The sequence below is a fragment of the Dasypus novemcinctus genome, chromosome 14 (genome assembly GCF_030445035.2).
Source record: "Dasypus novemcinctus isolate mDasNov1 chromosome 14, mDasNov1.1.hap2, whole genome shotgun sequence".
In the NCBI taxonomy this organism is placed as follows: domain Eukaryota; kingdom Metazoa; phylum Chordata; class Mammalia; order Cingulata; family Dasypodidae; genus Dasypus; species Dasypus novemcinctus.
In genome coordinates, this window is record NC_080686.1 from 30,729,509 (window position 1) to 30,757,490 (window position 27,982).

General features: G+C 37.5%; 1 protein-coding gene across 1 annotated transcript in view; it reads left to right on the forward strand.

The window, feature by feature from the left end:
- Nucleotides 1-27,982, forward strand: part of PREX2 (phosphatidylinositol-3,4,5-trisphosphate dependent Rac exchange factor 2) — a 328,672-nt gene that overhangs the window by 145,980 nt on the left and 154,710 nt on the right. Inside the window, exons 15-22 of the mRNA XM_058275621.2 lie at nucleotides 1,230-1,302; nucleotides 4,220-4,362; nucleotides 4,523-4,615; nucleotides 6,341-6,489; nucleotides 12,239-12,324; nucleotides 19,026-19,162; nucleotides 23,710-23,827; nucleotides 26,167-26,351. Coding sequence (XP_058131604.1) covers nucleotides 1,230-1,302; nucleotides 4,220-4,362; nucleotides 4,523-4,615; nucleotides 6,341-6,489; nucleotides 12,239-12,324; nucleotides 19,026-19,162; nucleotides 23,710-23,827; nucleotides 26,167-26,351 — 984 coding nt within the window. The remainder of the gene's footprint in view (nucleotides 1-1,229; nucleotides 1,303-4,219; nucleotides 4,363-4,522; nucleotides 4,616-6,340; nucleotides 6,490-12,238; nucleotides 12,325-19,025; nucleotides 19,163-23,709; nucleotides 23,828-26,166; nucleotides 26,352-27,982) is intronic.

Consider the following 27,982-nt stretch of genomic DNA (forward strand, 5'->3'; position numbering starts at 1 on the left):
ACTTTTTCATGGTACTTTTTCTTTCAGAGTTTGAGCATTAGAAGAATAGATTATTTGCTCAAAAACTGGACAAGTGGCAATTTTTTTTTCTTCAGTTTTCTCTTAGTGGCCTGTTATGACAATGTCTGTAGAAAGTATATAGTAGAGATTGCATTGCACTGAAGCTCAAGCACATTGGCCCCTGATGCTATCTCTGCTAATAACTTGTTATACAAACTTGGGCAAGTCATTTATTCTCTCTGGATTTTAGTTTTCACAACTGTTTACTACTTACTGAAATAGCTGTACATGGGGTCTCTTCTCTATCCCTTAAGTTTTACAGTTCTGATATCCTAAAATTTATTCAAATGTGAGTATGAGACATAGCAATTAACTCTCATATCTTAGCCTCAGATTAGGATAACATGAGCTGGGTTTAAGAGGAAGACTTAGCAATGGAATGATATGAGAATGATAGAACTAGTGAAAAAATGAGATAATACATGAAAAAGTACTTTTTAAATTGTAAAACATATAATTGTAAGATTCTGTACACATGCATTCATATTCATGTACATGAGCCCATACTTATATGAATAAAGCAGGTGTTTTCTAAATTGAAACTGTAAGGAATGGTTACGTTGGGCTTTTTTGTTAAGTTCAGTTATATGATCTGTTTTGTTTTTGTTTTTTGGCAGGATAGTGAAAGAAAAGCTTGCATTTGCTGGCTCAGCCAAACCATTTATGTTTAAGTTCCTACAAATTACTCTAGAGTAGTAGGTTTCTTTATGTGTCCTTGCAGAGTGAGGCCATTTGACACAGGGAAAGAGTTGGTGGCAGTGGTGAATAATTCAGCATGGTGAATCATTTTTACTTAGCTTTATTTAGTATGTTGTCAAAATATAGGACATTTTGCTGTTGCATAATTGGGATATAAGCTCTAAGAAATAACAGAAAGGACCATTTATAATAGCAATACATTTTAGTTATATATTTTCATGTTTAATAGAGTATTGTTTTTCTCAGAAAATAGTATATCTTTGATTTTCATTTAATGCCAAAAGAAAATATTTGAATAATCATGTGAATGTTTTATGACAATAGATGAATCTTGGGCTTGTGAAAGCAATGTGTGCCATAATCTGTGAATGGCTTTGTCTGAATATGCAACCAGGAATGTCACATATTATAAAAGTGCTATAAAGCCTTCTGTTGCATATTAAATTGTATGGTGCTTTTGTGGTTAACAGGGGGATTGCCGCACCAGAGAAGAGGCAATGATATTTGGCACTGGACTCTGTGACAATGGATTCATGCACCATGGTAAGGATTTTTATTCTAGATGCTGGCATGTTTCATTGATTTATTTTGTTGCTAGGATACTGGGAGTTTCTCAGGCTTTCCAGTGAGGTGATTTAGAGATGAACTAGTAAGAGTGTCTGGAGCTTGCCGTGGATATGTAGTGGGTCCTTACCTCTGCGTTCAGTTTCACTATTGGTGCCTATGTCTAATGGCTATTATCAACTAGTTGCCGTCATTTGACTCCTATTTTTCTTTTTCTTTCTTTTTTTTTTTTTTTTTAAGATTTATTTATTTATTTCTCTCCCCTTCCCCACCCACCCTGGTTGTCTGTTCTCTGTGTCTATTTGCTGCATCTTCTTTGTCTGCTTCTGTTGTTGTCAGCGGCACGGGAATCTGTGTTTCTTTTTGTTGCGTCATCTTGTGTCAGCTCTCCATGTGGGCAGCGCCATTCCTGGGCAGGCTGTGCTTTCTTTTGCGCTGGGCGACTCTCCTTACGGGGTGCACTCCTTGCGCGTGGGGCTCCCCTACATTGGGGACACCCCTGCGTGTCAGGGCACTCCTTGCGCGCATCAGCACTGCTCATGGGCCTGCTCCACATGGGTCAAGGAGGCCCGGGGTTTGAACCATGGACCTCCCATGTGGTAGACGGACGCCCTAACCACTGGACCAAGTCTGCTGCCTGACTCCTATTTTTCTAGGCTGTTCTAATTCCAGAAGAGAAAGCCTTGAGCTAAAAGCTGGGTGGGGGGAGAGCTCATATAGCTCTTTGAAACTATTTTAGATCAGACTAATGTTTTTTTTTAATTCTAGTATATATTAAAATCATTATAGGTAATTCAGTTGGTTAAATGAGAGCATAGGTGGTTGAATGGTTATTGTTCTTTTTAGGAAAAAGTTTTCAAAATTACCTCAGAGAACAAAATTATATCTCTGGAAAAAATCTGTTTGCTACTACTTAAAGATGGATTTTCTTTCTTGTTTGATGAATTCATTCCCCTTGGATTTATAAAAGTAATGAGACTGAATTTTCCATTTCTATTGATAACATTTTATGGAATCCACAAAACATAACATTTATGAATGAACAATCTCTTGGTAATTATTAACGTATATATGTTTATATATGACAGATGTAGTATATTCATAAACATATTTGATAGCACTTATATGTTTTTGCCAGTTATTTTCAAAAGGCTGTTACTTTTATGAAAAGGGAAGTACAGCACAAGTTACAGATAATTCAAGAGCATCCTCGGTTATCATTCATTCCTTTGGGAACTCCACTCCATCCCATCCCACCCCTTCCCATACATTCCACTATCTCCAGAGCACTGTATGAGGTGTGATAGAGATATATCAGTCCTTGAAGAGTAAACTATCGAATGTAGGAATTACAACATAATAGAAGTTAAAAACTATAATATCAAGTCAAAAAGCTTCCAAAGTTTCAGTTATTTATTTCTTTTTAAATTAAAGCGTCAAAGGGCAGTATTTTTATTTAAAATATTTAATTACAACAAAAGTTTTCCATACAAAAGTTCATGGCAAAACCAAGGTTCATGCCTGTCCTTGCAACTCCTTGGTGGGAGGAATCAGTAGCAGCAAAACCACAACTTTGGCAAAATGCTTAGGTCAATCAGGCAAGACTAATCTCATTGCCCAATATATTCTCATTTGTTTTGTCTGCTTTGACTTCTGTTGCCTTGTAATTTGTGGTTAATAGTTTAATTTGTTAACTCATGTCAGTCTTTCATCCACCAGTCCATAAGTTAATACATCCATCCATCCATCCAAATGATAATAATTTTGCTCAAACTCTGTAAAAAATAATAAAATAGGTGCCATTTTTGGTTGCTTGCTGTTTACCAAGTTATTTACACTTATTACTTCATTTTAGTTCTTCTGAAATGTTTTGCAGAAAGTTCTACTGTTTCCATTTTACAGTGATGGAAACTGAAGCTCATAGGGTTTAAGTAACTTTCCCAGTGTCGCACACAGGAATCAGTCCCAGAACTGGGATTTAAACACGGGTCTGTCTCATCACAAAGCCTGACTCTTTCTACTATGCAATGGGACCACTGTCTTCCCTTTAACTCCCTAGCTCAATGAATCAACCTGTCCCAAGGTACTAAGAATAGCTAACTGAGGAGTGGAGAAGAGAAGATTTATCCTCTTAAAGCATTTTGATAGCCGCTATGATGTCACTGAATACAAATTGTTCCTATCAGCATTTAAATTTACTTGTAGACAGGTAACAAATTATAAACCTCATTTCGTTTGTACAAGCTAGATTGGGGGCTTTGGGGAAAATATTAATGTTCAAATAAAGGGGAAGAACTGCCCTTTGCAGAAATAAGGTTATTTGAGAATGTTGCTCTCAAATAGAAAAGAACTAGGGATTCGTGGAAACTAAATTTACCTTGCACCCAGAAGACATATTTCTGGTTTGAATTGTTGGAACAAAGTGACCGCAATGGGAATTAATCTCACACACAAGGACAAAATTTAATTGACTTGAATTTTTCCATTGTTGCTCAGGATATTAAAAACATACTTAAAATGTTTAGTATAGGTTCAAAACACCACAGGTTTACATGTTTTGGATTGCATGTTGTTTTGGATTCATTATTATCTTTTACTAAATTTAGATTTTAACCTGGAAAGTGACAGATTTGGGATAATAAGTACAAAAATTAAAATTGGAGAAGTACTACTTATTTTAGAAATTCAAAATCTTTTACGTAGTAGTTTAAAAGAAACATTGGCTTGATATTTTAGAAAAAAATAGAAAAAGAATCCTAGGAACATTTATAAATGTTATAAGAGTATGAGGTTGAGGTCTTGGGACAGACATTAATTTGCCTAATGGCTACTGGTGTGGAAAATGAATTTGATTTTTGGATTAATTAAATCAATTTGAATCTCTTGGTTTCTGTAGTCCTTGAAAAAAGTGAATTCAAAGATGAACCCCTTCTTTTCCGTTTTTTTGCGGATGAAGAAATGGAAGGATCAAATATGAAGCATCGACTAATGAAACATGACCTAAAAGTTGTGGAAAACGTTATAGCTAAATCATTATTGGTAAGCTTATTTTAGTATGTGATATAAGTTTTCTTCTTGATTAGATATTGGGAGAAGACTGTGGACCATGTTTAATGGTGAAGCAAATTACTTCATTCTGTTTGATTTGTATGTTTTTTAATAGTTGCTCTATTAAAAACGTTTGTATTTTTCATTTCAGATCAAATCTAATGAAGGCAGCTATGGCTTTGGGTTAGAGGACAAAAATAAAGTTCCAATAATAAAGTTGGTAGAAAGGGGGTCTAATGCTGAGGTAATGTAAATTAGCTTTTTTAAAAATTTCAATTTGTTGTATTGGCATACAAATATGAAAGTTCTAAACAGATAGAAAACCATCCTTTATCTTGGCCTAGCGAACTGCTTCTAGATAGTCTTACTCTGAGGTTGTACTTCTTGTTCTTGGAACTAGTGGCAGCTGAGCCCACAGCTGGGCACTCAGGGATGGTTGGGGTGGTAGAACGTGAACATCTACAGCCGGCAACTCTTCCTAGGAGGCCGAGTGGCTCCTCCTGTTGCTCCTCCTCACTGATTCCAGCCGGGAGCCATCGGGGACTGCACAGGGTGGGACTGTCATAGATATGTCAGACTATTCTTGACTGCCATTAAACCAAGGGCTGCTTCTAATTTTCTGTCATATCTGACTTTTATTTAAATACAACTCATTGGTAAGGCACATGCTTTGACTTATTTCCTCTTGGATTAATACTGATTGATGCTTACTCAGCTCACCAGCCTTTTAAAGAAAGAAATCTCATGATCCTCCATTTGTTCATTCAGTAATATTTATTGAGCACCTATTGTATGCTACACACTCTTCTAGGCTATGGGAAAACAGCAGTGAACACAACAGTCATAATTCTCTGCCCTTATGGAGCCTACCTTCCAGCGTTATATTCCAAGTATATCAGATTTAAAGTTCCTTCACCTTGCTGCCTGGCATGTAAAATGTTTATTTCTCAAGTAAACTTCTCAGTATTCACATCTTTAATAAATAAGGTGGGAATGAATGAAGTTTAGCTCTTAACTTTGAACCGGCTTAACACTACTGGTAAACTATCACCCATCCTCCTGGCTCTTACTGCCTAATGTCTGTCTTTTACCAAAATAAAAATGTATGCAACACAAAGTACAACATCATATGGCACACTAATTTCAAACAGAATAACTTTGGACAACTCATACTCTGTTAGCTGGCCTGACCAATAAATTGTTATTCTTAATACTCTCCTACAAGAAGGAAATGTTCCTCTGAGGCATTTTAGAGGATGTTCGTATATCATCGCTTCATCTGTCTTTGCTGCTGATTTAATAGCCTCTCCCAGGATGCCATCTCTTAGCTGCCAACCAAAACTGCAGGTTGTCTATAGGCAGAAAGGTTTGTTAGGAGAACAGCCTGGCTGGCATGGAGGGATCATGGCTTCCACGTCCTCTTGCCAGCATCTTATACTGTTGGCACCTCTGTGCTTGTTGGAGCGCTCTTTTTGGATTCCATGTCACTCCTTGCCCCAGCCTGAGAGACTTTTGCTAGGTCAGATTAGAGAGGTATATTTGGGTGCCATCAGTCTCTATGTTGAAATTGAAATACTCTGACTTAATTAGATATAAAGGGGAAAATGGTAAAAAAACAAAAACAAAAACTGAAGCTGGGATCTGGCTATAGTTGGATAAAATAAGAATATGAACTGTAAAATGTAAAAGAATAAAAAGCGACAGGAATATACCACGTAAATCAAGAAGGAAGGGGGAGAAATTTTCAGCCAAGATGGGTGTGCAAATGTAAAACTAGGTCAAGGAGAATGAATGATAACAGTTATCTTGCCACAGTTCTGTTTTTGTGAATTTGTATAAAAACTTCATTGCAGATATTTTAAAAGGCCCAAATCTATAAGCTCTGAACCTTTTCAAATTCTAATTTTGTGAAAAATTATATTCCTTAATAAAAATACAATTTCTAGTATTTTTGCTGTTTCTCCCTTAGATGGCTGGCATGGAAGTTGGGAAAAAGATTTTTACTATTAATGGTGACCTAGTTTTCATGAGACCTTTCAATGAAGTGGATTGCTTTTTGAAATCATGCTTAAACAGCAGAAAGCCTCTCAGAATTCTTGTGAGCACAAAACCAAGAGAGTAAGTCGCATGTTTTATTTGGGATTTTTAAAACGTTAAGCATAAATGGGTAGAATAGAAAAGCTAGCTAAATAAATATCTAGAATTAAGCATCCATTGCTTGGAATACTTAAATATCACTAATATCACTAATGCCAGTTTTTAGATGATGGGAAAAACTATGTTACTTATAATGATAAAATGCTTGTTACTCAAACCAAGTATTTTCAGTGGAAATAATACTTGCCCATGTGCTGCCTGGATTTTCCTAGTCTAGGTTGGGTTGAGTTTGGCTATGACTGGAAAAAAACTAGAACACTTGAGTAAAAAGAACTAGATTCCTCAGTGTTCAGCTATAAGAATTTCTAGGGTTATGAATTGATTAGACATTGTTTAAATTAAATGCTCATATGAGATGGGGATGGGGTGAAGAATGGGTGAAACACACCCCATGCTTGCGTATATACAATAATATGTCCAGCCCTTTCAAAAAAAACTCTTTTTGTCTCTCTCTTTCATCTGTCTGTCTATCTAGCTAGCTATCCTCTATTGTCTCTATCTGCCATCACCTATCTATATTAGCTATCTATAATTAGAAAATATATCATGGTAATTATAGCAAAATTAGAGACTACAGAATTTCTTAAGGAAAGCATTTTTCTTATAATATTACATAGTTTCTGAAATTTAACATTAGCCATTTTTTTCCAAGTATTGCCACATATATAAACAATCAGGTATTTACAAAATGGGATTGCACTTTATATTCTAATTTTCTATCTTTTTAGAAATTAACAGAAATTTGTGTATATAACTATGATACATTGTCTATTCTTCTACAGATCATTTCCATTGGTGGCCTAGTGTGTCCTTGTCAGTTTTACCATGGTTTGTTTAATCAGTCCCTTACTCTTGGACATTAGGTCCACTGAATGTTTCATGATTATAAATAATGCTAAGATGAATATCCTTGTAGCTACATCCTGATTTACATATATTAGTAATTTCTAAGGGACCAAGTCCAAGGAAATAACCATTTTATAGTTTTTTATACATTGTCCTCTAAATAACTAACAGTTATATTTCCACCAACAATGTATGAGAGCACTTACATCCTTATACCTTCCACAACATTGAGTATTATCATTAATAAATAAAAACGTTGCCAACTATATGTAGAGTGACTTTTACCTGGGAGGGAAAACATTTCCAGAAACCACCAATTTCTTGCTGTTCATTTCTGTGTGGATATGCTCTAGGCACTGTGAAGTCCACACCCACATGTGCAGGCCTCACCATGCACAGGCCATGTCCACCGTGCTTGGCCCACGTCCACCATGTGTGGTCCACACCCATCCACACACAGTCCACATCCACCCATGCCTCCGCTCCTATTCACGTGTCTCTGTCTTTATTGATGACGTTGTCATTCACCAAGATGGCCAAAGTAGAAAACCTCAGAGCCATTTTTGACTCCTTCAGTCCTTCCCTTGTTTGATAGTCCAACTTCCTAAATGAGTTTCAGATTTCCTTTGTTTTAAAAACATCTTCTGTCCTTTCTGAGACCTTTCTTGAATAGCTGGGTACACTGTTTATCTTAAGAGCCAAAGTTCAAGGTAATGGGCTAGACTGCCGCTACCACTTAAATCTCTTCCTGACAGTGTTACATCATTAAGATAAATAAATGCATTAGCTTCTGCTGGCAGCTTTCCAAGTGGTCTGAACGAGTGTATGTGACTCATTCAAGTGACTAATTTAGGAAGGCTTTGAGCTAGAGAATAGCCACAACACTACAAGGATGCCTTCCCTCTAAGCCTAATTATGACATTGTATGTCCCTTCAGGAAACCTTAGACTTCATTGCTTCCCTCTTGTTACTCTGAAGACATTTGAAAGGAAGAGGACAGACTGGAAAGGAATAAAGCAATCACTAATAAAACTAAAGGCCCTCCCCTCTGACCCTCTTACCCTCTTACCCCTGCTTGAACCCACAGATACTGGCTCAAGGATCACTGACATTTCATTGGTGATGACGTTAAGATCGTAAACTTCAAACTTTTCATTACATGGATGAAAGAAAGCCTAAATAGATGCAGACAAATCCTTAGTCATAGAATTAGTTGCTAGATGACCAGGGTTGGAACCCAGGTCTCTGATTCTTCCCTCAGTGTTTGCTGAACAGTATCTGAAACCTTAGGTTCCAGGTCTGGAGGCAACCGCTCTACCTCCACTTGCTTGCTAATTGTGTCAACATCCTCATCAACAGAATGGGAATAATAAGAGTGCCCTGTGCCATTGGGGCTGTTGAAAACATTAAATAAATCCAGGTTTGTAAAGAGCTTGGTGGAACATTTGGTATGTTACCAAATTTATGATTCCCTTACCTGTGCTCTCATTTCATTGTATTTAGTTGTTCCTTCATTACATCAAGAGCATTGTTTACATTATATTTCACAACTTTTTATGAGCATGTCCTGTTCACTTTTTCCTTTTTATTTTTAAATTTGTTTGGACTCTATAAGCTTTTCTTTATATCCTTATTCTAATATAGGGTCCTATAAATCATTCTTTCCTATTTTCTTACAATACCTGTTTTTAATTCATGCAGGATCCTGACACTTAACCCTTTCTGCTTAGGGGAAAAAGGAGAAGATATGAGTGGTAAACACAATTTGGTTTTCTTTGTTCTAGCTGTATTTTACCCTGGATAACATCAAGGAATTTTTCAGAAGGCTTTAGTTCTTTTTTTGTTTGTTTGTTTTTCCTTGCAACATCTTGATGTAGCAGATAATGTAGTATACTTATTTTCTATAAGAAAGAGAATGTTCTTCTACTCAAAATTAATTCATCCTTTTAGAGACAATTCTCTAACACCAAACACCAATTTATGAGGGAGTACCAGCATTTTAACCAAAATGTATCCCATGGTATTATGTAAAATTTTAAAAATATATAATAGTCTTCTTGAAGATTAGAGTAGGGTCAGCCTTCCATGTCAATATTATAAGGATAGAAAGACTGCGTAGAAGGAGTTGAGAGGCTGTGATTCATTCTTCACAATCTGAAAACAACAATTCATCATGGCCTGAAATCTCTAAATTATCTTGGCAAAGGCAAGCTCTCATTTTTAATATATAGAAGCATGAGCTGCCTTTATATTTTTCATGCTCACCAGAATATGTATTTATTCCTTCTTCTTTTCCTTAGCCAGTTATCTTTCATTTTCACGTGTTTCTTTGACAGACATTGGTAACGAGTTGCTATTCAAAGGAAATGGATACAGCCCTAAACACCCAAAAGTATTTAATTGGAGATAGAGGATAAATTACTTCTCTGACCTCTACCCCCGACAGTATGCAAATCACTTCATATTGTTATAATAATATTTTCAAGGTTTCCTAGAACAATTTACATTTCTAGCATTGAATGCCTACATTGGTGTTGCAAGTTACTGAATTAGCAACTACAATAACAGTAAGTCTGCTTTGGTCAATGGTCATATCTTCTTCTCCACCTCCCTTCCATTTTTGTTCATTCCTCAATCTTGAAGGATTTGGGACAATGTCTGTTCTGATTGCTTCATGTTGAGAAGGGACATAGATATTATGGGGCAGAGGAATGGAATTGTTTTACTTGCAGTTGAAGATACTTCTTTTTTCTGCCTAGGTTTTATTTTAGGTTGCACTGCCAGCTTCATCCTTCAGACCTAAATACAGTGTATATCCTTCTCAATGGTTCTATTCAGAGTCTTGCTCACACTGCCTCCAATGATTATTTTGTAAGCTGCAAATAAGTGCTGATGCACCTAGCTTCAGATGTCTAATGTGCCCTTGAAGTGCTGCTGACATTTATTTCATGATTCATTCATCATCTTTTGGAAAATACTTTTTTTTCCCTTGGGCATCAGTAGCTATATTCCATCAAAATGTATTGCACTTTATTCATTTATCTTTATTCTTTACTGCAATTTATTATATTCATTTTTATTGTTATGCTGGTCAGTGTTATCTCCTGTTCTCTGCTTTTCATTGTTATTATCTGATATCTGCTACCTTCTGTGAATATTTCATTTATTACTGCCAAATTGGACATCCTTCACTGGTTTGCTCTAACAGCTTACTCTCATTCTTCCTCCCCTTATATTTTTTCAATGGGAATTCATTTAAAACATTTCTTTTCTTATTTAGCATTACCTTTTAATGGTTATGCTATTTCTCCTTTTTAATTTTAATTTTAATTTTTAAAGAAGCTTTAGATTACATAAATATTACATCAAAAAATAGTGGATTCCCATATACCCCAACCCCTCTCCCTCCCATACTTTCCCACATTAATAATGTCTTTCAGCAGTGTGGTGCATTTGTTACAATTTATGAACACATATTAAAGCATTGCTACTAACCATGACTATAGTTTATACTTTCTCCCACACAATTTTATAGGTTTTGACAAAATATGTAATAGTCTGTATCTGTCATTGCAGTATTACGCAGGACAATTCCAATGTCCCAACAATGCCCCATGGTACACCTATTCTTCCCTCTCTCCTCTCAGAACTTCTGGTGGCTATTGCCTTTCTATCAGTGATAAAAGTCCTTCCATTGCTAGAATAATAACATCTTGTTTAGTCTATAGTTGCATTCCCCCCTTATCTTTGTTCATTCCTCAATCTTGAGGATTTGGGGATAGTGATGCCCACTCTGTTTCTGATTGAGAAGGGGCTTAGATCCATGGGGCAGATGGATGGAACTGTCTTGTTTGCAGTTATACTCTCTGTTTTTTGAGATGGGCATTGTCCATCATCATCCTTTTGTTAGTTGTCCTGGGTGCGTCCAGTGAACCAGAGAGTAGGTGTTGCAACTGTGCTGAGATTCAGGGCTCAACCAGCATATGAACACACTGAAGATTTAAGTCTCTGGGACATATATTTAACAAGTATAGTGCTAATTATAGGTTCAAATAACAGGAGTAGAAGAACCATGTGTAGGGAAATTATAAATGAGTCTAATTCTGTTACATTGGGGCCAAAGTAGGGCCCGCTGACAGGGTTGCCAAATTCCTGAGAATGTCCGCCCTGCTTATAGGAACCCCTCTATTTGAGGCATAAACTTTACCTTTTGATGTATTATTCTTTAAAAATTCCATGAATAAATAATAAAATTAATCATATTCTTAAATTATTTTGATGTAGTATTTGACAGATCAGTTCTTTATAACTAGTTCTTTGTTGTTCTTTGATGAAGTTCCCAATAGGCAGAAATGTATTGTCTTTCTTTTTTATTAAATTTTCAAGGAAATTTCATGGTGTACTGATTTTTTTTTTTCTTTTGTAACAGTAAACTACTGAGCGAAGCTTCTATTTTATTAAGTGCAGGGCAATTTGCTAATAGTTTATCTTTTAATCCCCACCACCACCCTGTAAATTATTAACATCACCATCTTTCTGGAGCTTGTGGCCTGGAGAAGTAAAGCGATACCCAACTATTAAGTGACTGGATGAGGAATCACAGCTAGGTTTGCCTGGCTCCAAAGCCTGTTCTGTTTTCAGGATACTATGCTCAGTTGAGGAACACTGTTTTGCGTATTTGCTAGGTACTCTGTGAAGGCAGGCCTGTATTTGTCCTCTGAAGTTTGCCCTGTCTAGAGTCTTTCACGTGGTAGATCCTTGATGAGCATTTATCAAATGAAAGAGTAAAGGTATGGACAAATATTGTCTGAACCAATTGTGACATTTTTATTTTCATCTTACCTTATTTTTTGATTCATTTTAGGACAGTGAAAATCCCAGATTCAGCTGAGGGACTTGGATTCCAGATCCGGGGATTTGGCCCATCAGTAGTGCATGCAGTGGGAAGAGGTAAGAAATTAGTCTTGAGTGGTAAAGAGCATTCCAGCATGTTTTGGATATTCCTTACTTAACTGACATATGTTTTAAGTATCTGAAATCATATTGCTACTGATTTTTTTCATTGGTCATATTTTTACTGTATTAACTAAATGGTAATGTATTCAGAAAACAATGATGCGGATGTTTTCAAACTTAAAAATCTTAAGACATATTTCCAATGTTAAAAATTTCATAATAAAGTCATGACACCTCCCAATCAAAGACTATAATGATTTTAAAGTTGTCTAAATGTATTTCTCTCTGACTGTAAATAAGTTCATTCATGTTGTTAGTAATTCAGAATTATGAGTTTTCAGGTTTACAAATGATCTGTAGGTTATAACTTGTAGTTATATAATCTCTTCATGTATTCCAATAAACCATGGGTAAATCTGATTGTAAACTTAATTTTAAATTAAATAATTGTAGTGACAGAGTTTTGTTTGAATTTTATTTTCTGTTTGATAGGCAAATCAGTTATTGACATCCTTGATAGTATATGTATTTTTTATATTGATACTAGTAATGATTTAAAGGAGTAATTTTTTTATATTGATACTAGTAATGATTTAAAGGAGTAATTGTTAGATTTCATATTGCTAAAATATAGTAATTAACTTGCTATTATAGGTAGAAGTGTCCTATAAGCATAAACAGCTGCATGTTTATCTAACAAGGGGCATATATGTTTTTCATTGCTAAGATATATAAAGCATCCTAATATGATCGTCCAAATGTTAGGAAAATATTGAAGGCACATGGGTAAAAACAAATTATCAGGAATATATTAGCTAGATCTTTATTAAACTATTAACTTGCTGTCACTATTGTATATATGATAACAATGAGTCTAGTTTCCAAGATGTGTCTTTTTGCTCAGATATTTAACAGATGCTAATTGATAGACATTTACAAATTTTCCAATAACTCATTAAATATTCTAAAACTGAAATGGGATATGGATACATTAAATACCTTCTTCATTTCAGTAAGCAATAATGTACATTATTACTACTATAAAATAACGAAGTTGAAAGAATCAAGTTGTACCTCTTTCCCTATTACAATATCATTTAAAGAGTAAGGTTCAGTATTTGAAACTTAGCAATAGGGTAGGTGTAAGCCTGGTTACTCTGCTTTTTGCTTCTGAATAATAAAAGACAGAAATGCTTGTGTGATTTTCTTTTTAGATGCATATTTAATGAAATGATATTGTTCTCTGTATGTGTCTCTCCGTGTGTATTTTAATTATACTATAAGGAAAGAAATGTATTTTCCACTTCTTCAAACCTTTTCCGTGGCCATACACTTGAATTTTTCAATAACTGTAGTTTTCATCCTTGGAATCTAAAATTTCAGTATGCCAGTTTCTGACTATAATCTCTTTATTTTAGCCTCATTTTTGGGTTTCTCAGCTTTATCTTCACCTCAATCAGAACCTCAAGTCTGTGGGGTCTCTCCTTTATCTCCTGGCCATTCAGACCCAGTAAATCTCTACTTCCCTCTTTAGGCATTGTTTATCCTTAGCCACTCTTGCCAGAATTCTTAGCACCTTCTTTCCCTTATTCCTCAACTTCATCCAGCCATTTGCCTTCAGCCTCAGATCATCTAACCAACTTCTTTGCTCTTTTCCTTGAGTAGCTGGAGAAAACCCTCATGGTTATGGAATTAGGACTTCACCTTGCTCTCTCCTGGGCCCATATTGCTTTTCAGCAGGGTTTTTATATGTCCCTGATTAGTCCCCTCCTTTTCTTATAATAAATAGCTCCCTATCTCCAAGGATCAGCTTCCCTCTTTCTACCTCACAGACAAATTCAGGCCATCAGGCCAGAGCCCCTCAACGTCCCACACAATTTTCTGCACACTTAACCATTGGGTGTGTCACCACTGCCAACTTTTCTCTTCTTCTAGAGGAAATGGTCTCTTTTCTGGAGTTCAAGGTTAATCTCTGCAAATGCTCCGATCCAGTTGCCTCAGTACCTCCTCTGGGATCTTATGCTATCAGATATCCCCTTCCCTGAATTTCCAACCTTTTTTCTTTATGGATTATTATAGTATAGGCTATAAAAGTGCTCCTTTCTTTCCCATGAATATAAACAAATTCTTCCTAAACCAGAGCAGCAAATTCAAAACCTCTCCCTCCTCCTTGCGTCCCCTTGTTCTTCAAATGCAGTCCACATTAACTGACAGAATTTGCACCACCTGGGGGCTGGTTAGAAACACACTTTCAGTCCCTACCTGGGAATTACTTTGTCAGAATCAACATTTTAATGAGATCACCAGGTGATTTGTATGCACCTCAAAGACTGAGAAGCAGAACTCTAGAATAACATTCAAATAACTTTGATTTATGCCATTTGGATATTAGCCCAGGACTCTAGCCATCTTCCCCTGCCCCACCACATCTCCAAATTCTGCCTTACAGAGTTATCAGTGACCTACCGGAAAATCTAGTGGGCACCGGACTTGTCTTGTCCTTGTTTTAATTGAGCTTTCTGTGCCATTTTTTCCAACTGATTACTCGCTTTTGCTTAAAATGTTCATCTCTTGGTTTCTTTTTTCCTTTTATGTATTTAATATCAAACACCAGCCATACATCCCTCTGTTCCCCTTCCTTTTCCCCTTGTAGCCTCTAATGTACTTTGTCTCTGTGAATTTGCTGTTTCTAGACATCTCTTATTAGTGACATCATACAATATTTGTCCTTACATGTCTTGCTCATTTCGCTTAGCATAATGTTTCAGGGTTCTTCCATGATCATGTTGCAACATGTCTCAGAACTTCATTTTTTCTGATAGCCAAATATTTCATTGTGTGTACCACATTTTTTTTATTCATTTGTTTAAGAACACTTGTATTTCTACCTTTTGGCTATTGCGAATAGCACTGATATAAACACTGCTGTACAAGTATCTTTTCGAGGCTCTGTTTGTATTCTCTTTGAAATTATACCTAGAAGTGGAATTGCTGGAATTTAACTTTGTAAGGAACCACCATATTGCTTTCCACGGTGGCTGTGCCATTTTAGATTCCCATCAGCAACACACTAGGAGTTCCAGTTTCTCTGCATCCTCTTCAACATTTGTTGTTGTTTTTTTTCCCAATGGCCATCCTTGTGGGTTTGAAGTAGCATTGCATTGTGGGCTTGATTTGCATTTCCTTAATGGCTAATGATGTTGAGCCTCTTTTCATGTGCTTATTGGCCATTTATATATCATCTTTGGAAAACTTCCTATTCAAGTCCTATACCCATTTAAAAAAATATTTTTAGTTGAAGTATATTATTCATACATGAACATATATAAACACTAAGTGTATATTATAGTAAAAGTTGTAAACTTACTTGAACATGCATAACATCATACAAAGGTCCCATACATCACCCCTCCACCAACCCCTTGCAATGTTGTGAAACATTTGTTACGAACTATGCAATAATATCATTAAAATATTACTACTAACTATAGTCCATATCTTAACGTTTGGTGTATTTTTCCTCTAGCCCATCTATATATTTTTAAATATAGTTTTGTTACAGAGGTTGTGAACTTACAAAACAGTCATGCACATGTGTGGAATTCCCTTATAACACCCCTTCACCAACCACACCACACCATGATGGATTATTTATTACAGATTATGAGATAATATCATTCAGACTATTACCACCACTATTACCACACTATTACCAGTGTTCATTTGCTCTGCCCATTTTTAAATTGGATTGTTTGATTTTGTATTGTTGCATTGTAGTTAATATATAAGTTCTTTACGTATTCTGGATAGTAAGCCTTTATCTGATATGAAGACCTTAACTTTTTATTTCTGAGATGGAAATTTTCAGGTTTTTCTCCTGTCCCCTCTTCTACTGGCTTGTCTTTATGTATTGGCCTCTTAACTGTTGGCACTCTCTTCCCTTCTCAGCCTGCTTGCTCTCTGAAGACAATCTTATTGATCCTCTTTGCCGGTGATATCTAACTGTCTCTCTCAAGGCCAGATCTCTTGCTTGAGTTCTTAAATCTATATCTAATTGTTTACTAAATATGTCCATCCAGATGTCCTTCAGCACCTTAAAACTCAGCATTATCAGTAACGGACCCTTTCATTTATTCTCTCATACTGCTTTACTTTCTGTATTCTCTATCTAAATGACCCCATCTACTTAGTCACTGAATTCAGGCACAGGAATCATCTTGTATGTTCTAGCCTCTCCATACACTTATAAGTTACCAAACATCAAATACTTGTTCTAATTCTCTCCTTTATCACTAATGCTACCTTAGTTCCAGTCAGGAAAATTGCAGTAAATTAGGCTTTTGACTTAAACTCCAAATTATCTGGCCTAAATTTTGGATGATCATGTCACTTCTCTGCTTCAAATTCTTCAGTGTGTTTCATCTTACACACATGGTAAGGTTCAAACTCCTAGATGTGGCACTGAGGACTTCACAGTCTGGCTCTGCTCTGAACTCCGACTTGATCCCTTTCACCTCACCCCCATCAGAAGCTCATATCAACAAAACTGCATGTGGCCTCTCACTTGGCCAGGGTATTTCTTGCTTCAGTACCTATTGTGGTCTGGCGAGAATGTCCCTTCTTCCCCCCAAGATTCAGTTCATTCCAGAAAAATAATTTGATATTTCTGGGAGTGAATTTCAGTTGGTACTAAGAAGGAAACATACTCTTCTTGAAGATAAATGATTTTCTTCCTTTTTTAAAAAAGATTTATTTATTTGTCCCCCCATCCCCATTGTTTTGCATTCACTGTCTGCTCTCTGCTTTCTGTGTCTTCTGTGTCTCCTTGTCTTCTCTTTAGGTGGCACCAGAAACTGATCTTGCGACTTTCTGGGGTGGGAGAGAGGCACTCTATCTATCTATCTATCTATCTATCTATCTATCTATCTATCTATCTATCTATCTATCTATCTATCTATTTAATCTATCTCTATCTAATCTATCTATCTATCTCTTTCCCCCCACCCCCCACCCTGGTTGTCTGTTCTCTCTGTCTATTTGCTGCATCTTCTTCTTTGTCCGCTTCTGTTGTTGTCAGCAGCATGGGAATCTGTGTTTCTTTCTGTTGCATCATCTTGTGTCAGCTCTCCATGTGTGCGGTGCCATTCCTGGGCAGGCTGCACTTTCTTTCACGCTGGGCGGTTCTCCTTATGGGGCGCACTCCTTGCGCGTGGGGCTCCCCTACGCGGGGACACCCCTGCTTGACATGGCACTCCTTGCGCGCATCAGCACTGCGCATGGACCAGCTCCACATGGGTCAAGGAGGCCCGGGGTTTGAACTGCAGACCTCCCGTGTGATAGATGGATGCTCTAACCGTTGGGCCAAGTCCGCTTCCCTGTTGTGTCATCTTGCTGTGCCATGTCTCCGTGTGGGCCATCATTATGTGGAGGCAAGCACTCTGCACAGGCCAGTTCTCCACTCAGGCCAGTTTACATTCACCAGGAGGCTCTGGGAATCAAACCCTGGACCTCCTATGTGGTTGATGGGAGCCCAATCCCTTGAGCCACATCTGCTTCCCTAAATGATTTTCGTAATGATTTTAAATCTCCTTTATAGGAGAACTTACAAAGGAAAGCTCTTCTAACATATTTATAAGTTTTGCAATCACTTATTTGCATTAAGTATATTTATTATGTATACTAATGGTGCTTTTAAGATGTTGATTTGCTCAGAAAATCAGATAACAATAAATAGAATTTCCTGAAGTTCTTAATTCATTGTTTAGGATGTGGCACTTCCATATTTAAGTCTATATCTATCCAAACAAAATAACTGGATGGTTAAATATTATCTGATTGATGCTATTCTACACAAATTCTCCACTTGCTGATTCTTTGCACATATTCTGAACTCTTATTTTTCTTAGCAAATTCAGTTCATTTGTAATTCCTAATGACTTTTTTTTTCCATAAAATTTCTTTTTTATGTGCTTATTTCATTGTTGGCATTTTTGAAAACAAGTGAATGCTATTTTAATGTTTAGAGAGTTTGTAGAATAAAGTTTAATAAAGCATATGTTTCTGTCTTTCTAATTTTGCCCTTAAATATGTATATTTAGAAAGTTGGATCGACTAGACATTTGAAAGGAAAAATGACTGATTAGCATTATAAAGGTCACTTTGCAATATTCCTTCAAAATTAATTCTTTTTTTTTAAAGATTTATTTCTTTCTCTCCATTTCCTGCTCTCTGTGTCCATTTGCTGTGTGTTCTTCTGTGTCCCTTGCATTCTTGTCATGCAGCACCAGGAAACTGTGTCTTTTTGTGTGTGTGTCGTCTTGCTATATCAGTTCTCTGTGTGTCCAGCGCCACTCCTGGGTGGGCTGTGCTTTTTTTGCATGGGGTGGCTGTCCTTGTGGGGCACACTCCTTGTGTGTGGGGCACCCCTACACAGGGGGCACCTCTGTGTGGCATGGCACTCCTCCCATGCAGGCAGCACTGTGCATGGGCCAGCTCCACACGGGTCAGGAGGCCCTGCGTATCGAACCCTGGACCCTCCATATGATAGGCGGATGCTCTTTCAGTTGAGCCACAACTGCTTCCCTCAAAATTAATTCTTAGAGAGCTAGGAAAACATCCTGTTAATCAGTTTGAATGGCAAGTTAAAAGCACACTCTGAAATTAGATTTCGGCAATTTTCCTGTTTATTTTTAAAGGAACTGTGGCAGCAGCAGCTGGTCTTCACCCAGGACAGTGTATTATCAAGGTAAATGGAATCAATGTCAGCAAAGAGACGCATGCCAGTGTCATCGCCCACGTTACTGCCTGCAGGAAGTACAGGCGACCAATGAAGGTAAGCTGCCCTTCTGCTTAAGTCCTGCCCTTCCATCTAAGCCCCACCCCTCTGCTGTCTGGACACAACAGAACACTTAAAGACCTAGGGGAGAGCATTGGGTAGTGCCAAAGATCATTGTGGTTTCCAAGTCTGAGCCCACATCTAAATGCAGTATTGTAAATCTCATAATGATAGCTTTATCTGCATAATTATAATGCTTGTGCTTAAAGGATTAAATTTTATTGTTACAGTATTATCACCTGTTTACAAAAGACCATGGGGTATTTTCATTTTCTCTTTTTTGTGTGTGATAAGAATGTTAAAATAGCTAACTCTGTTTATCAAATTGAAATCCAAAACTTTGAACTGTTTTCTTGACCCTTGTAATTGCTTTTAATATTTAATGACCACTGTGTGTCTTTTTATCTGTACTGATTACAAATGCATGCACTGTTTATTCCAAGACTCAGTGAAAGAGTAAAAATTCCAAGTAATAGAGAGTTTGTGATTGAATTTTGGTTACGTTTATTTAGGTAACTAGATTTCAGTTTTAAATGAAAATACCAAATTGCACTTGCCATTGCATAAAATTTTAACCATATTCCTTTGATTAAAATTTCAAGTACCACAGAAAAACAAAATTACAATCCTAAATTCATATGCAAAGCTTATTAACTCATGAGGTAATAGTGAAAATGTAAGGAAAAATTCTCTATTTAACTAGATGTGAAGAAACTTTGAAGGAGAGGTTTTATATTTTTTCTGTCATGAATGATAAAATTTTCTGAATTTGAAAATATAATTTTATGCCATAGGGCTGAGACTGATATGTGCCCATAATATGGAACCTACAAGAAAACAGCTAATAAAGTTCGGGTGCTAATAAGGTCAAAACTAGCATAGCAAATTAGAATTCATATATAGACACACAGATTATACTGATTGACAGTAGCTTAATAAATATTTGTTTAACTTTCTTATTGAATAAATTTTAAAAAAAGACCCTTCTGAAATTATCAAACCTTTCCCATTCTATCAGAATTTTAACAAGTAGCCGAATTGATTTGAGTTTTGTTCCTTTACGTTTTCCCTGCCTGCCTTCTTGGAGACGTGTTGATCACTGAAAGGAGTGAAAGGTGGGCAGGCAGAAGACATAAGAAAAGCATTAAATGGACAGAAAAATAAACCAAATGAGTATCGTATTCTATCAGGTATCCATTGCTGGAAACCACCCCGAAACTTAGTGACTTAACACAATGATTAGTTGTTTCTCTTGGTTCTGAGGGTAGACTGGTTGGTGGTTCCTGCAGAGGTTACTGATATGGCTGCATCCACTGGGACCTGAGTGGGCTCTTGCTCCCTCTGGTATCTTGGCCTGGGGAGCCCCTCCACACAGCCTCCCTTCCAGTGTTTAGCAGAGTAGCCTGGATTTCCTTTCAGCATGGTGGCTGGAATTCAAGAAGGGTCATTACAAGTAGATAAACCTTTTACTTGCATCATGCTTGTTAGTATCCCAGTCAACAAAGCAAGTCACATCACCAAGCCCAGAGTCAGTGTGGACACTGGGAAGTGTGGTTCATCAGAGGCCACAACAGATGACCATGCTGTATTTAATGATTGGATGTTAACAAGCTTTTCAACGTTTATAAGAATATAATAAATGCAATTATGAAGCTAATGCAAGAAAAAAATGGATAATACACATAATATCATATTCCAATAATGCAGTTCAACTTATTATCTGGTGTCAGGAAAGTATAAACTTTATTCAACCCTTGAAGCGTCTGCTTGGTAGCTATCTCATCTCTCTTGTTTTTCTAAATAAGACTGTAACTGCTGTTTCTATTGTAATACAGGGTGATTTTTGACTTGGAAGGATTAAAAGATAGTTTTTTGACTTGGGAACCCAATGAGAAGAAAGATTTTTTTCCAATTTTCATATTGTTCTGATTCAAGAAAGCATAAACAGAGAGTCAAGGGAAGCAGAAGAGATTTGAAGTGTGCGTGGGATGGCACAAGGGGGATTCTCTATAGCTGGCTTTAAAGATGGAGGAGGCCACGGGGCAAGGAATGTAGGCAGTGGCTGACTGCCAGCAAGGAAAAAAACCATCGTATCCTATGGCAGAAATGAATTCTGGAAATAACTTGAATGTACCTGAAAGTGGATTTCCCCCACGAACTTGCAGACAAGAACTCAGCCCAGCCAACACTTTGATTTCTTCAGCCTGGTGATACCCTGAGTGGAAAACCAGCTTATCATGTTGTGCCAGAATTCCTAACCTACAGAACTGTGCTAATAAATGAACATTATTTTAAGCCACTAAACTTATGGTAATTGGTTACAGTTGCAATAGACAACCAATACAATATATGAATGTATTATTCTCCTACTGAGAGATTTTTGGGAGGGCAAGGGCAACTTAGAATTCTTTGAAATGTCTTTAAGCATACTTCCAGGGACACAAGAGAAATGCAATACAAAAAATTCTTCCTGGGTGACCTGAACTGAAGCAACAGAAAGAAAGGCTACACAAGGGACACTGGTAAGTCACCTCAGGAGATTCCAGGCACTCTCAGAGCAGCACTGTGCTGATGTCTGCATATGTTGTGGAACAGAAAACTGGGGAGAAAGGCTACATTAGAACAAGGTTAAAAATTTACCTCCCTTCCTGAGGCAGAAGCTGTTTTTTCCTTCTTCATGGGATGCTTAACTTCTTTAAGTCACCCATGAGGAAGAAAGTAAAGACAAAATAATCCACTATTTCAGGAAATGCCCTGCTTTTTCCAGCCTCTCCAGAAGGCTTACTGATACAGTAGAGATGAAGAGGATCCACAGGGAGTACTGAGGCAGCTGCTCCCCTTAGTAAATCTGTCACCAGGCTTGTGACTTCCACCAAATTGGGTTCTAGGACATTTCCAGCATCCTGAAGGTATTTGGCCACTCTCTGAAGCTTGTGGTGATGGGAATTGATCAATGCTACCTTTGGAGTCAAAACAATTGTTCTTTCCAATATGTATAGATGACATTCCTTGGTCTTGGTGCACTTGGATATCAAAAGGCACCATGCATGGGGAGCAGATCCAGCTCAGAGGATGAGCATCGGCTTCCCATGTATTAGATCCCAGGTTCGATCTCTGGTACCTCCTAAAAACAAAACAAACAAAAAAATCAACTCTCATCGAAGTGTGGATGTAGCTCAGTGGTTGAGAGCCTGATTCCCATGTAGAAAGTCCTGGGTTCATCCCCAGTACCTAAGGAAAAAAAGGCACCATGCACATACTGGGAAAAAGTACTCACAATGCTTATTTCTGGCAAAGAAGAGTATATAAAGGACTCCTACCAATCAATGATTTTTTTAAAAATCCAATAAAAAATCAAGCACTTCACAGAAAATGTAGGAATGGTCAATAAGCATATGATGAAAAGGTTCTTGACATCATTAGTCATCAGAAAAATGAAAACAATGAGATGACACTGTAACAAGTATTGTTGAGGATGTGAAGCAACTAGAACTCATGAACGTTGTTGGTGAGAATGCAAAATAGTGCCAGAGCTTTGGAAAATACTGTCAGGCAGTTGCTAATTGATCAAACCTGTGTGTACTTCATGACCCAGCAATTCCACTACTAGCCGTCTCCCCAAGAGAAATGAAAGCCTAGATCCCCTTGAAGACTTGCACAAGGATGTTCAGAGTAGCTTATTGAAACAACTTAACCATACCATAATAGGACTACTACAATGGATTACTGCCTGGTAAAATTTTTTTACTGATACAAGTTACAACATGAATGAATCTCAAAAACGTATTTTTGCAGAGGAACCTAGACACAAAAGAATATGTTCTGTAAGATTCCATTTCTATTATGTTCAGCAACTGGCAAAACCAACATGTGCCGAAAAATGTTAGAGTAGTGGTTAGCTCTGGTAGGAAGGGAAAAGTGTAGGACTGATGGGAAAGGGTCATGAGGAGATTTTTGGGGACTCTGGAGGTGTTTGATACCTTGATCTGTGCAGTCACATAGAAGTAAAAAGTCATTAACCTGCACACTTAAGATTTGTTCATTTTACTGTATGGAAATCATACCTGAATAAAGTACTAAAAAGGAAGGGGGAAGGGAAACACTACCTTTAACATCTAAAAAGAAAGAAAGGGAGGAAGAAAGAATAAATATATTAAAATAAATATGACTGGAGGAGATCATTTAAGTGGCCTATTCAATTATAATTATCTCATGGAAAAATGTCCATCTAACATATTTTAAAATATAATTTATAATTCATCTTAAGATATTTTTGTGGCATTTGACAATGACATTTGGGAGATATATCTTGTTTAAAAAATATCTTAAAAATGTTGACGCTTAAAATTAGTTAAACAATATCATTGTTGTTGACTTTCTATTAGATTTTGATATTGATTTTCTGTCTCTAATGTTATTCTTTTTAAACCACCTGGAGGAATAAATAGTAGGGGCAACTCTCCTTCTGAAGCAGGTGAGTGAAGTGGACTTGCATTTCAGGAAGCACTAACACACCTGAGGCTTTTGTCTCCCCTCACTTCCAGCAAGAGTCCATACAGTGGGTTTATAACAGCATTGAAAGTGCTCAGGAAGACCTTCAAAAATCCAACTCCAAACCCCCTGGAGACGAAGCAGGGGATGCTTTTGACTGCAAAGTAGAAGGTTGGGTACCTTCTTTTTTACCTCATTTGCTCATAGTATTCTTTTTCACTGTGCCTTGTCCCAGTTACTGAAGTTCTTCTGTATTCAAGCCACTTTAAGTCATTATCACCCAATGCACCAACTACATAAGTAATAAAAGCTAATGTGTAATAACTGTATCTTATTAGGCACTTTATTAGATGTTTTACATTCATTATCTCATTGAATCATCAAAAATAAAATTTTATAATGTAGATGCAATTGTCATCATTACTTTTTACAGGTGAGGAAATTGAGACCTGTAGAGGTTAAGTGACTTGTCCAGGCTAGTAAGTGGAAGAATGAGGTTTCAAAATCAAGTTCTAATGTGCTGCCTTGTGTTGAGTTTAAATGTGGCCTAGAACCTTGCCACTGCAATGTGGTTCCCTGTCCACCGCCAGCAGCAGCACCTGGAAGCTGGGAATAAAGGCAGAATCTCAGCCCCTTCTGTGATCTCCTGAAATAGAATCTCCATTTCTAACAAGCTCTGATCTGAATGCACAATGAAGCAGTGGTTTAGAGGTCCATAGTGACGTTAAAAATACTTTCTTGATTCCTCTATCTTTTATTGTATTCTGTCATTAGCAGCAACAAAAAGGAACAAACTAATAATGTGAAGATAAGAGCGATTGAGAGATCTTTTGATAAGGACTCTTGTACTTTTTGTTTTGTTTTGTTTTGTTTTCAGTAGAGGAAATCAGCAAATTGCTGTATTCAGTGGCTTTCTTTCCAAAGGATAAAGAGACTGAGACAATTACATTTATGTCTGCATTTGACAAATACCTTGAGCTGTTGTTTCAAAACCTTTCACTGACGCATTTGAATCCTCTCATATTTTCTTGGTGTCTTTCCATTCATATTGTTGATGGATGTCTCTGGACATTTTCATCACTTTATTAGTTACCTCCAATCCAGTCCAGGCCAATAATTCCCTTTACACCCTGGTCATATGGGAGTCCCTAGGCAAAGCTAATTTTCCCTCTGCTGCTAGACAGCCAAATGGTTGGATCCTCCGTAGCTAAGTCATGGGCAATAATCAGAAATGTCTCAACACTGTTGCAGCAGTAAGGTTGGTTATCAAACTTTTTCCAAGACAAATCTCAGCCCTCTATCATAATTCTTTTATCATTTGCAGTAGGTTTATAAGTCAAAATTGTTACCACTTTGGAAGGTTACACTAGGTTGATGTGATACTTTGGGAATTGATTTCTAGCTATTCTGGGACTTAATTATTTTAAGGTAAACCAGTTATTTAGTTTGCCAGAGCTGTTATGAAAGAAATCACAGACCAGCGGGCTTAAACAATAGAAATTTATTGTCTCACAGTTCTAGAGGCTGGAAATATAAAATCAAGGTGTCTGCAGGGCCATGCTTCCTCTTAAAGGAGAGACTCTCTTCCACGCTTCTCCCCTGCCTTCGGTGGGTGGCCAGCGATCCGTGGCATTCCTTGGCTTGTGGCGGCATGACTCAATTTCTGCTTCCATCTCATGCCTCCCCTCCCTGTCTCTGTCTCAGAGTGTCCAGATTTCACCTTCATTAAGGACACTAGTCATATCATATTAGGGCCCCCCAGCCCAGTTTGGCTTCATTTAATTGATAGCATCTCTGAAGATCCTATTTGTAAATAAGTTCACATTCACTGGACCAGGTCTTAGGAATTGAACATGTCTTTTGGGGAGACAGTTTGCCTATTTAATATTTACTGTTTCTATTCTACTATTCTAGAGTTTCATTGCTTTTAGTAAACTAATCTGTTTTTGATGATTTAATATTACTTTTAGGTCTCTCTTCTTAAAGATTTTAGGTGTTTTCCGCACACTGAGTAACTGTTATGTAGGTCACAAAGTTATAGACAGACATTCAGATGAAAATTTTATTGTAATTGGGTAATACATCTCCTTTCTGCTTCTTCAATATGGCCTTCATCCTTTACTGCTATTTTGAAAAAATATATATCCAATGTTTGAGGAAATTTTAAAACCCTAACTTTGTGATATGCATGCTTTTAATGAAACAATTCATAATTGTGCATATAATGTTTACATTCTTATAAATGTGTTTACATATGGTTCACAGATGAAAGTAGATGTGCAAAGATTAGACTAGTCATGTTAGGTGGTGAACTCTGGAATCTCTCAAGCATATGTTTGTTTTTTTCAAATGGTCTAATATTTTAAAAAATATAATAAGAATAGATGCTTTCAGTTAATATATCAGCTTTAGCCATCCTTTAAAGAGCTTGTTAAAAATTTATTGAAGAGGCGCAAAATTCAAGAGGCTAACTTCATGGATATACTGAGTTAATCTTGTCTTTATTCCAGAAGTAATTGACAAGTTTAACACCATGGCCATCATCGATGGGAAGAAGGAGTACGTGAGTCTGACGGTGGATAACGTCCACCTGGAATATGGGGTGGTGTATGAGTACGACAGCACAGCTGGAATAAAGTGCAACGTGGTGGAGAAGATGATCGAGCCCAAGGGTTTCTTCAGCTTAACTGCCAAGGTAAGTATGATCCTGGGTAAACAGGTAACAATGATCCTGGGAAAACAAAGTTCATTGTTGTAAAGAATGTAGAATCTAAGCCCCCTCTTGATCTCGAGGTGGAGAGGACATCACCATCCCAGGGTCCACAGAATGGAGGAATAAAATATGGACTAGAGTGGACTTACTGATATTTTACTATAAAACTATTGTGATGAGTAATAGAAGAAATTTTAGCATCGAAGTGGAGAAAGTGGCCACAAAAGTTGCTGAGGGCAGGGAGAGGGAAGAAGAGATGTGATGTGGAGGCATTTTTGGGATTTTGAGTTGTCCTTAATGATATTGCAGGGACAGATGCTGGGCCTTATATATCCTGCCATAACCCACTGAATGTACTGGGGGAGAGTGCGAACTACAGGGTAAACTGTTATCTGTATAGTGCAGCAGTGCCCCAAAATGTGTTCACCGAGTACGATGAGATTGCTGCAATGATGAGGGAGGTTGTTGGAGTGGGAGGAGTGGGGTGGGGGGTATACAGGAACCTCATATTTTTTAATGTAACTATTTATGTGATTTACATATCTTCAAAAAATACAATTTACAAAAATGATGTGGTGGGTGGGGAGTGGGTTATATGGGAACCTCTTATGTTTTGTGTTTTTTTAATGTTTTTTAAAAAATTTTTTAATTCATTTTTAAAAAATATTACATTAAAAAAATATGAGGTCCCATTCAACCCCACCGCCCCCACCTCACCACTCCCCCCACAGCAACACTCTCTCCCATCATCATGACACATCCATTCATTTGGTAAGTATATCTCTGGGCATCGCTGCACCTCATGGTCAATGGTCCACATCATAGCCCATACTCTCCCACGTTCCATCCAGTGGGCCCTGGGAGGCTCTACAATGTCTGGTAATTGTCCCTGAAGCACCACCCAGGACAACTCCAAGTCCCGAAAACGCCTCCGCATCTCATCTCTTCCTCCCATTCCCCGCACCCAGCAGCCACCATGGCCACTTTTCCCACACCAATGCCACATTTTCTCTGTGGACCTTGGATTGGTTGTGTCCATTGCACATCTATGTCAAGAGGAGGCTTAGATTCCACATGGATACTGGATGCAATCCTCCTGCTTTCAGTTGTAGGCACTCTAGGCTCCATGGTGTGGTGGTTGACATTCTTCAACTCCATGTTAGCTGAGTGGGGTAAGTCCAATAAATCAGAGTGTAGAAGTTGAAGTCTGTTGAGGCTCAGGGCCTGGCTATCATATTGTCAGTCCAGAGATTCAAATCCCCTAGATATATCTTAAACCCCAGCACCAACTACAATTCCAGTAAAGTAGCATGAAAGTCTTGTGAAAAGAGATCCCATCTGTGTCCAGCTCCATCACGCAGAAACACCAGCTCCAAAGAAGGGCCAACTGACCTGGCAGTGAACCCCATCTGCCATGACTATAGAACCCGTGGGTCTCTTTAGCCTTCAAAAGAACCAGTACCTGGGGTTGTATCTACTTTATCTGTCTCTGAGACTCTGCTCAGGTGTGCATAAGGACAATCCTTCTGACAACCTCCAGACTCTTGTTTAGAGACTCATAGCCATATAAACGCATTTCTCCTTTCCATTTCCCCCTTACATTAGGTCAAACA